General features: G+C 31.2%; 1 protein-coding gene across 1 annotated transcript; it reads left to right on the top strand.

The window, feature by feature from the left end:
* Window positions 1–370: 370 nt before the first annotated feature.
* Window positions 371–9449, top strand: LOC119671682 (ras-related and estrogen-regulated growth inhibitor). The gene is made up of 4 exons (XM_038082429.1): window positions 371–588; window positions 5827–5883; window positions 8521–8594; window positions 8928–9449. The coding sequence occupies exons 1-4, from the start codon at window positions 501–503 to the stop codon at window positions 9330–9332; spliced, it is 624 nt and encodes a 207-aa protein (XP_037938357.1). The 5' UTR covers window positions 371–500; the 3' UTR covers window positions 9333–9449.
* The last annotated feature ends 1659 nt before the right edge of the window (window positions 9450–11108 follow it).

Below are 11108 nucleotides of genomic sequence, written 5' to 3'. Positions count from 1 at the left end.
TCTTTGTTTTTATAAACAAAAAAGTATTTTAAGTTGATATGCGGCAATGCTCGCACTTTGTAGATACAACTGCAGACACATTAGATACTTGATCGCTCAGATTCAATTGTACAATTGTAATTTCAAACTTATTTCGTTAATTTTTTGACATTGAAAATAACAACACACAAAATACTACTACAAATAATTAAAAAAAAAAAAACAAAATATATTTTCTCTCCTAAAAACTGCAAAAATATGGAAAAATAAAATGAAAAAAATCTAAACAAAAATATTAAAATAATTTTTTAAGAAGAAATAATTAAGAAAAAACTTTAATTTAAACTAAAGAAAAATATTTAAATATTTTTCAAAATTAAATAGAAAATATATATTCAGAATTTTTGAAATCAAGTGGAAACTTATTAATTTCAACCTGTCTGAGTGTGTGGAAGGAATTCAAAATATTCGTAATTTATTAATTCATTTAAATTTAATCATATTCTTGTGTAATTCATAATATGACGACGCGGGGCATACGACGCAAGAAGTCCACTTTGACCGAATTAAAAATTGCCGTTGTCGGAGCACCGAGTGTGGGGAAAAGTGGTAAGACAAAAATACCGATTTCTTAAATCTTAAATAATATAATAACAATGGAAAAATATATATCATATATATCACGACATTGGGGTCTAATAATGCTAATGTTTGATATATGTGTAAACGAAATGTCCACAAATTCTTCTTCATCTTATTTGGCGGTACAGTTCAGTATGAACCTTGGCCTCCCTCAATATGTGTAAGCGAAATGTCCAAAAATTAAGTCCATAAATTTCATTGAGGAGCTTTTTTGTAAGTCCTTGAACGCTCTGATTTTCTCTCAACTTAAGAATCTAGCTAAGATTAAAATGCACATTAAAATACACTCTTCGTTTTTCTGTGCTGGAATTAACAAAAGTACGGTCCTTGGAAAGATCTACAGAAAATAATTAAAATGAAAGTAAAATAAAAATGAACAAATAGCTAAAACAATATATAAAGTCAAGCAATATACAAAAATCTTACATTAAACAATTAACAATTAATTCCTGTTTTAGGGAATATATGCTCTCAGCTCGAGGGAAAAAATCACTATGAACTATAAAAGAAATTTTTAAATTTTCGATATAAGAAAAAAGTAAAATCAAAAAAAATGTTTCCATATAAAGTCTTAAAACCTTTAAAAAGTAATGCTTGTTCTAAAAACAAATATATTCGATCTTAAAGAAAGTCTTACTGCTTATTTGTCTTCCTTATAATCCTTGGACAATTAGTGATTCTATATCCAATGCATCCCGAACTTATGAAATGTATATTGCACTACAATTCTTAATGGATCAGAGAACTTTTAAGTATTTGTTCTGCTAGTACCCTGTGTTGCAGAAATATTCGTGGTTTTGAGATTGTAGATTTCAGAGTCCAATCCCTGCTTAGTTCTGTAGCCATCTGCGATCTAGATATTATCGTTGATAGTAGTCTTAATTTTGTTAACTTTTATTCTTCCTCATTCTGTACGGTATAATGTCAATGTATTTCAGGGTAGTTACTTGTTTTGGGATCATGTGCTCTACTAGTATCTCGAAATCTAAACATTGTTTTAATTTGGCAAACATGGATAAGTATACAATCCTATATTGTCCAGTAAACCGCTGTAATAAAGACTACACTCGTATATGCGAATGGATACAACCATCTGTACTTTAAGAGTCAACGGCAGTATACCTAATAAGATGTTTCGTAGCGTCTTGGAAATTGTTTTGAAACATGCAGTAGAGTAGACTCTGTATTTTTTCTAGTTTGTTATCAGTGGTAGTTTTATCCACCATACTAGCGATTCATACGTTTTTGTCGATAGAATCATCAACGACTATAATTCGCTCAACCATAATATTCGGAAACCCCATTACTTCTATCGTCTAGTTTGCATAATCAGAGGGCTGTTGTAATTGCTTTGAATACGGGATGAAGGTTGGAACTCCGATTAAATTTGCTGTGTAAAATTATGTCGAGTTAAATCTAAGTATTTAACTTCTTTAGAGAAGTTAATAATTTGGCCATAGATCAATTATTAGATTGTTATAGAATTGCGCCAAAATTAAAATATAACAATTCTTCCCGATATTTTATGCTCTCATGTGTAAGTGGAATGATCTACTGACTAAGTGCTCTAGTTTTAGTCTGTTTTCCGATCAATAAGAAATACAAAAAACAAATATGGTTCTTAAATAGATTTATATATATTATAGTTTTCTAATTTAATTACCTTTTTTTGCAATAACAACATTACTTTTTTATACTTTTTTTAATCTACCGGAATCTTCAAGCACCTCTTATCTGTGTGTATGAAGAATATTTATTCTGAGGATGTGCCCGACTGACATATTTGACTAAAAACAAATTGGAAGAGCAGATAATTATTAGCAGCTGCTTTTCCGTGTCCGCGCACTTTTCATTCATGTCTGGTCTCTAATTAGTGCGGAAATCGAAAATGTTTTTCATTAATTTTACACAATTTCTAAATTGTTTATAATATTGAATTCTTTTTAAAAATAGCAACGAATACGCAAAGTATAGAGTATAAATAGATACATTCAGTTTTTATAAAAAAAAAAAGAAAAGTGCTTTGTTTACGTATTGAAATTTTTTACTGTGTACGAGTATTTTTAAACCAACAAAGTGAAAAGAATTTTTCGATAATATCTATTTTAGCTAACAATTTTCTTTGCGTCTGTAAACAAATTTTATTTAATAATGATTTAATAAAACTGCAGAGAAATAGCAGCATCGAAATGTTTATGATTTTTATTAAATAGCATTTAATGGTCTCAGTGTATCTGCCAGCCAGAAAAAATACATAAAGATTTTTCATGCAAATACTACATTCACATTAGGAAAATAAACTAGACCGCAATGCAACCTCAGTTGTACCTCTCCATAAATCTCGACCATTCCACACAAAGCCATTCCGCATACGCAGTTCCTCATAGAACGCCAGCCAACCAAGCGATTAAATCATTATTTATGTTTTTGTCCAACTCTGAATGCATTAAACGGGCGAAAGCCATTAAGCCGCCCACAAACACCCCAAACCGAAACCATTAAGCACCGAAGCTACGATGGAAAAAAGTTTGGAAAAAGTTATCAAGTAAATTAAATTTCAAAATTTCATATTTCGGGTGATTTCGGGTGATTTCGGATTGGTGAAACTACCTCAACTATCTCAACCAAAGCAAATAAAAAAGATACTGTAAAACCATTTACACTTGCGAACGAAATTTGGAATTTGGAATTTGAGTGAATAAAATTTGAACAAAACAAAGTTTTAATGCATTTCAATTTATTAACGCGTAATGTTATTAACAAATAAAATTAACATAAAAAATTTGAATGGAAAATTACTAAATAAATACAATATCTACACCCTCTCATGTATCTATCGCGAGAAATGCAAATCACCCTACAAGCAGATTTTTAATAACGTTGAATTCTCAAAGAACAACTGTCGTCTGTCGACATGCCTCCCCGAACCTTAATTATTTTGAGATTTCCATACAGTCGAAAGTAAATCTTAGTTGAAATACTCGAAAAATACTGATACTGATACTGCACCCTGAAATATTCCATTTAAATTATCGTATGAAATATTCAATATTAAAGTTATTCTTTGAAAATATCGCAACTAATAGCAACTAGTTGGTTCGAAGTCACACTGAAATGAGTGCACATCCAATTAGTAATTTTTCTTTTCTTTATTGGACATAACAGTCCGTTTCCAGGTTTCTACCTGTCACAATACTTCCCAGACGCAACTACTGCAAATACCTGTTACAGTCTTATATAAAACTGCAATCAGTGCTCCTCTAACTTAATCACTCCACCATTGACACGGTCTTTCACTATATCTTCTTTTTTCAAAGATCACTTCAAACAACTTTTCTGAATAGCACCTGTTTTCATTCCCATGATATAAACAGGACAACGCAACTGCTTAAAGTCAATTAACCAAATAATATGAATGAGCCTATATATATTAGGGGTTGTCACGATTTTATAAAACTTATAAATTTTTTATTATAAACCTAACCAAATTTTGTATATGAGATTAATCGAATTCTCTGGAATACTTCGTAAAACCAAATTTAACAGCAGTAGTCAATACTACGTCATTGTCACTGTATGGTTTATATAGTACTCAATATATGTTAGCTATTTGATTCTTATAGACTGGAGCCACTATGTTCTCAAAATATTTCACAGGTTTCTATTAAAAACAAGACTGGTTTCATTTTAGTTTCTACTGTGACTAACTATACCAATGGTTCAGGTCATACCGATAGAAGTCTTAACTGACTAATAGGGACCCTACCTCGAAGTAATACTAACGTAGTCTCAAGGTAAAACAAGGTGACTAGGAATGAGTTAAAGGGGTTGCGGATATGGAGACGACAAATCGTGGTCAGTGCATAGGTATTCCTTTCCTTCTCGCCGCACAAAAAAATATAGATGATACCGATGATTTTATATATGTTCTAATATTATTTGTAACCCAAGCATTAAGCTGCTTTTTTTCTTAAATAGTATGTTAATTGGGTCTTTCGTAGCGTATTTTCCTAATATGGAGACTAATTTTGAATTCTAAGTTGAATATACTTTCAGGTTTGAATCAATTTTGATATGCCTGGTTTCCGCATTTAAAAAAACCTTAAATATTAAAAAAATGTTACGGCTTTCCCTGGAATATTCGCATCTGATAAAAATGATTTTGCATAAATTCCAAAATGAAATTGTTTTCAAAGTATGCAAATTGGCGTAAACTTTACAAAGTCCTCGTATATGGAATATCAAATATTTTTCTAATCAAAATTAATGCATACAGCCGTTGCTTTTTCCCTGCATTTCTTTCATGTCACGTTGCTCTCTTTTCAATTAGCCGAACTCGTAATTTATGCAAACTATAAAAATTGTAGTTGAAGTCTTATTTACCCAAATTAGTACAAACATGAGCACTGGGAAATTTCATATTCCATTTAATATTTGTGTAACCAAAACAAATCAGGTGGACGAGCCTGAGCCGCTGTCACTGCTGGAAGTGTGTGTTTCCATGTACCTCATTTGCATAAAGTTTTTTCTATGCCCGTGGCTCTCTGTCTCTGTCTCTGCCTCCTGCTTTATACACATACTGCATATGTGCTGAAGACATGAAATGATTTTCCGTTTCTGTAGTTCCATTTGAAGTCAAAGTTTCCTCAATGCTTGACGACTTGCAACCCCAAATTTCATAGTCCAGCAGTTTTCATGCAGTAAGTATTTCCCAAGCAAGTTTCCTTTCATATGAGTATCTATTTTTCGTTCAAACACGCTATTTTAAGGTGCACTTTGCTCCACTTTCATTGCTTTCGACTTCCTTTCCGAGTTTATTAACCTCGCCTACCACAAAAGGTGTACTCATATGCGCCTTTCAAATACCTTGTTTCCTGCCTGTGTTACTCGTATTTTATTATATATATATTTCTTTTTTTTTTTTTTGACTAGAAGTCAACCGTTAATGCAAACAATTTTGTGATTTTTTAAACAATTTTCACGCTCATTTAGTGTTGACCTGAATTTTTCGTACTTATTTTTTTATTTCACAAAATAATTTTTATTTATTTTGGGGGTGTAAGACATAGAGTATGATGTATACTTGTTTACTTGTTTACTTGGTCTACATTGTGAAACCAGGATATGTGAGCTCAACTAATATTTTACAAACATGTCGTGTTGTTTTAGTTAATTAATTACTCTATGTTTTCTTTTTATTTGCAGCTTTAATTGTGCGTTTCATTACAAAACGCTATATCGGCGAATACGATCATCAGACAGGTACGTATTGGCATTACCTTGAACTAAATAAAGCAATTAACTATGCTAAGTTCAAGCGATTATTGCACCCACTGCCCACCCCCAAATTATTTGATAGAGCAAGCAGTGTTCCATTAATGTCACCTGCACACCTAATTGACTTAAACAGAAGATTTTCCAATAAAAGAATAGAAAAAACTTCAGAAAGAACAGGAAAAGTAATATATATTATAAAATTAAAGTCATCCTTGTCTATTATTGGTACTAATTTTAATACCAGAAGAAATAATTGTGCAGTGTCACCATTAAAATCTATCGGTCTATTACTGCAGAAAGTCTTTTCAGCTAACCTGGAGAAATTAAAATAATTTATAAATATAACAATAAATCTTGGATCAACTCTTCATATCTGATCTCGTTCAATGGAATCATTAATGGCGTTTTAGAACTTTTCATCATTTCAATCATTTTCAATGAAAGCAAAATGGAGTTATTAGAAGTTATTATTCTTAAATAATCTAGACATATCATATAATACCAATAGATCGGCTATACACGCAATTACCCAGACTATGTTTTATGTAACATGATACTAACATCAATACATAATATGTATTCTAATTGAGGTATTCTAATTACACGATTAAGTCAATAAACCATCGATAAAATATAGCACCTATCGATAGGGCATTAACCTTTCTTTAAACTATCGATCAATATATCGCATAATTACTATATAACCTGAAGTACAACATATCCATACTTATAAAACCCAGATACTTACTTCAGTGGACGAAACCTTTTCCTATAATGTTAAACTTTTTGACTGTATTTGATGTAAAGTATTGTTTCCAAATATATATATAATAAATTAAGTGGTATAATATACAAATTAAATTGATTTGAATAAATATTATAACAAAAAATCCAAATATCTTTGCTTAACGCACTTATGAACTATATATGGAAATGAGTTTACACAAGTCAATCACATAGAAACTATTATACTTTAAGATAGCATAATAGAACTAATGCTGTAACTCTTATATACAGCAGATCTTCCACTCTTCAATGAATAAATAACAGCTAAATTTGAAGTGGGCATGTATAGTAGTCTGAACAGAATATCTGTGAAACAATAGATGCGTCTTGATAATATCACTTTTAGAGTGATAAATAGCCGTATCTTTCATTCTTCAATAGATGGATAATGGGTTAACTTGAAGAACACATATATAGTAATCTGAACAGCACATTAACAAAACCACAAACACTTCTTGATAATAAAGCTTTAGATCTGAAAATCTAGCGAGTCAAACTTACTAAAACCCAGTTCATAAAAGTCACATTTACTAGTAGACCTAGATCGTCTACTCACCTGTTTCAATAAACATTACACAATAATAAATTCTGCCTAGGGTAGGCAATGCAGATAGAATACTTAGATACTAAATTAAAATCGAACAGTGGCATTTTCAACAAACGTAAGTCTTTTAGCCTAAAACTATGAACCTCTCCTAAACCTAGGTACAATCTTAGCTATGTCACTGCTTGGCATATACGCAATAGGAAATTACATAAATTGCTTCGGGTTCTAACAAATCATAAAGAATAGCACAAAATCGGTCAAATATATAAACATACTAGTCCGCTTGAAATGAACCTAATGTCATCTTCGAATATCTTCAAAAAAAGAGCAATATTTTTTAGAAAAGCGCTTAGTCTATAACATTACATATCATTTATATATAAATAATGTGCCAGTGGAATATATAATCATCCCAGTTCGAATAAGGTGGACCTAATATTAATTTCATATACCTTCCACAGCATAAAAAGAGGAGCTTATAGAAATCTTCTTGAGAAACGTGAGCAGTCTATATCATTACAGTTACATATAATGTGTATTGATATATGCATGGATGAGTCCAAGTACATATATATGCTTGTCTTAAATTATTCGTTTTTGACAACTAAATAAGGCATATAACAATAGAAGAACAGGATCCATAAATAACTAACCAAAATTTTTATGAAAATAAACTTGGCTACTCAAACGACCTCCCGAAATGTCTAAAGAGTCGTATTTGTATATTGCTTATCTGTTAAAGTATAATAAAGGACATCATTTTTAGAATAGTGATAACCCACTTAATAAAACAACATAATATTGTCTAAATATTTTTCCATTGAATGCATATACCAATTTACTATATTCAATCATGCTTTTAAAATTTAAAAAAATATCAATAAAAATATTAAAATGCAAATGTCCTTCAAATAAATAATTACTAACTGAATGAAATTACAGTTATTAAATTTATTGATGTCCTAGTGGCCTAAATACCACCAACGGATATTATTTATGTGATATTATTAAAAATGATTGAGGCAATAACATATTTTAATCGCTGCTTTGCACTGCAATTAAGCTACATGAATGCAATTTAAAAATATTTTTAATTTGATATTATCTGCCCCATAAATATATGAATATATGAAGGAGAATTTACCATTTCGTCCTTAATTTCACTTTCATGCTCTCGGGTCAAGCCATGAAAAGTGTCCCCAAGTGCGTGCGTTCACACAGTCAACACTATTTCTTCTCCTCACGCTCCTCCTCACCGATATTTTTAACATTGTTTTTTATGCTTTCAGAAAATCGATACAAGCATGAAGCTATGATTGATGGAGAACCAGTACTCTTTGAAATATTGGACACATGCCCCAAAGTAAGTGAATTAGCATAGTTAAAAGCTGAACCACTCCATCGCAAGAACTAAAACAATAGCGCTGAAAATTGCCACAGAAGGTGCACCAGAGCACCACAACATGACACAAATGCCAAAGATTCTGATGTGTAAATGGACTAAGTGAAGTGGCTAGGGTCGTAGGTACTGAAATAATGGAGTATGATGTCGGCGTACAAAACTGTGTCATGGCATATTTGCATAACTAACATTTTCGTTTCATTTTGCTCAAAGTGCGACTAATTTATTCTTTTCTCCTTTTTCCCTTTATGTTTGCATTTTAATTTCATGATTGCATCATCGTGTGGACGACAGGCCGACGACGAACTTCCCAATGCCGCGGAAATAGTGCAGTGGGCCGATGGGTTGCTGCTTGTTTATTCCATAACAGACCGCAATTCGTTCAACTACATACGGCGCGCCAAATCGGACCTACAAACAGATACGCCAGTGCAACTTGTTGCCAATAAAGTGGATATGGTGCACTTGAGGCAAGTGAGTCGTGACGAGGGCGAGATACTTGCAAAGGATTTCGAATGTAAATTTAGTGAGGTTTCCGCCGCTGACCATGTTGATCAAGTGGCAGATGCTTTCTTTGAACTGTGTAAAGAAGTGATGGCATCGAAACGTAAATCAAAACAAAGTCTACTGGAGCGTATGCTGGGTAGTACTCGTCCCTATAGTCGAGGAAAAAGTGATAGCAACCTACCGAAAGACTGAAAGAAAAAGCCAATCTATAAGTTTAGTGCAAAGTTGACAAATGGGAGAGAAGCCAATTTAAATTATTGCCAATATATTTAGTTTTAAAAAGTACGAGTATCTAAATAAATTTAAATTATTACAACGAAATAAAAACTTTACAAATTATTATTTATTTTATAAAGGAATAGATGTGATTGTATAATAATATTTTTTTTTTTTGAATTAAATGACACAATATTTTAAATATTGGAAAAAACTATAGAAAAAAAGACACAAGTCGTATGAGAGATATATGAGTATATTGATACATATATCTTTATATTTCTCAGGTGTTGTTACTAAGTGGATCTCAAGTTAAGAGTGAAAAGTAGGATAAGTGAACACGATATACTTTATTTTATAGAAAAACTCTCTATCATGGCAATTAAAATTTTACCTTTTCGAATTTGGGTTAAATTTTATTTTAATATGTTCGCTATAGAATAGGAAATAGTAGAAATATCCTTATAGAAAAATGGGATATCGTGGATTTACAACTTGTTGCTATCGTTATCGTTGCCCTAAGGGATCTGCTTGGGTCTGGCGAACGGCACTTGGTCGTTGAACTCGACGAGTGATTCCGGCCGTACTTAGAATCGACTTATATAGTTGCAATATACTTTATATACTTTATATCATTTTATGTATATATAAAATATATTGCTAATAAATCCTATTAAAAGACGCAATTATGATACCAATTAGTTGGGTTTACTGCAACAAAATATGGGTTTTTTCAATGGGTCTCTAAATTGGATTTAATTTAGACACCCAGAAAAACGTTTTATTGAAGCTTGAATTCCGTCTATTCAGATACTTTTGTTAGGAATCATATATTCACCAATTAATGCAAGTGTTTTATATACACGTATGTATTTTTTAATTGATTCAAAATTATTCAAATTAAAAAGAAAATTAACTTTATGGAAGAATTTTCATTTTATGTAGTTACGACTATTGTATATAGTAGATATGGTCCATCAATTTTTTTCCTATTCATTCATATTGATCTCCTTAGCTTCATAGAAGGTTTTTACCAGATACAAAGAAACAAATAGACGCAACTAAATCGATTCATCTCTTTTCGCAAATACATTACCTAGACTAGGCACTTTCCGTAAGGGTGGACGAAAAAGGATCCTCGCTGTTAGTAGTAGAAATTGTATAGAATATGTAGTCCTCTTTTAATATTTTCCAAGACATAGGGTATCAAAAACAAGTCCAGCAAAAAAAACTGTGATTAGAAATTGACTTTATCTCATAAATGACTTATTCAGATAGGATAATTTATGCACAAATTTTCGTAATTCATTAAATATTCCTTAATATTAAACCTAACACGTTCTAGTACTTAAATGGATTCGGAAACTTCACCAAATAAATTAAAGTTTTTAAAAAATTTTAGTTACACTTTGCGGTAAACCCATTCATTTTTCATTTATCAATATCAGAAGGATTAGTACTCCAGGAAGTTTTAGGGGCATTGTAGATTTTGAGCAATTTCGATTTCTCGAGCAATATAGTTTAGTTTTTAATATATCTAAATTTAAAGTGGGATATTTCTATTTAAAAACTTGAAACAATTAATAATGTAAACCATAAAAAAAAGTTATAAGAGAAACTCTCCTGGTTATCAATATATCAAAATGACGAATATTATTTTGCAGATAATACTTCGGGCCTAGTACAAATTTTTTATTAATTAGTAACACCCTTTTAGAAACTGATATCTGTTCATCTCCTATATTGGTGTAC

This window comes from Teleopsis dalmanni, chromosome 1 (assembly GCF_002237135.1).
Source record: "Teleopsis dalmanni isolate 2A chromosome 1, ASM223713v2, whole genome shotgun sequence".
Taxonomy (NCBI): domain Eukaryota; kingdom Metazoa; phylum Arthropoda; class Insecta; order Diptera; family Diopsidae; genus Teleopsis; species Teleopsis dalmanni.
This window is presented reverse-complemented; position numbering and strand designations above follow the sequence as displayed.

Coding starts and splice junctions, on each gene's coding strand:
- LOC119671682 (XM_038082429.1), top strand. CDS start 501: ATGACGACGCGGGGCATACGACGCAAGAAGTCCACTTTGACCGAATTA. Junction 589..5,826: donor ACCGAGTGTGGGGAAAAGTG/GTAAGACAAAAA, acceptor TTTTATTTGCAG/CTTTAATTGTGCGTTTCATT. Junction 5,884..8,520: donor CGAATACGATCATCAGACAG/GTACGTATTGGC, acceptor TTATGCTTTCAG/AAAATCGATACAAGCATGAA.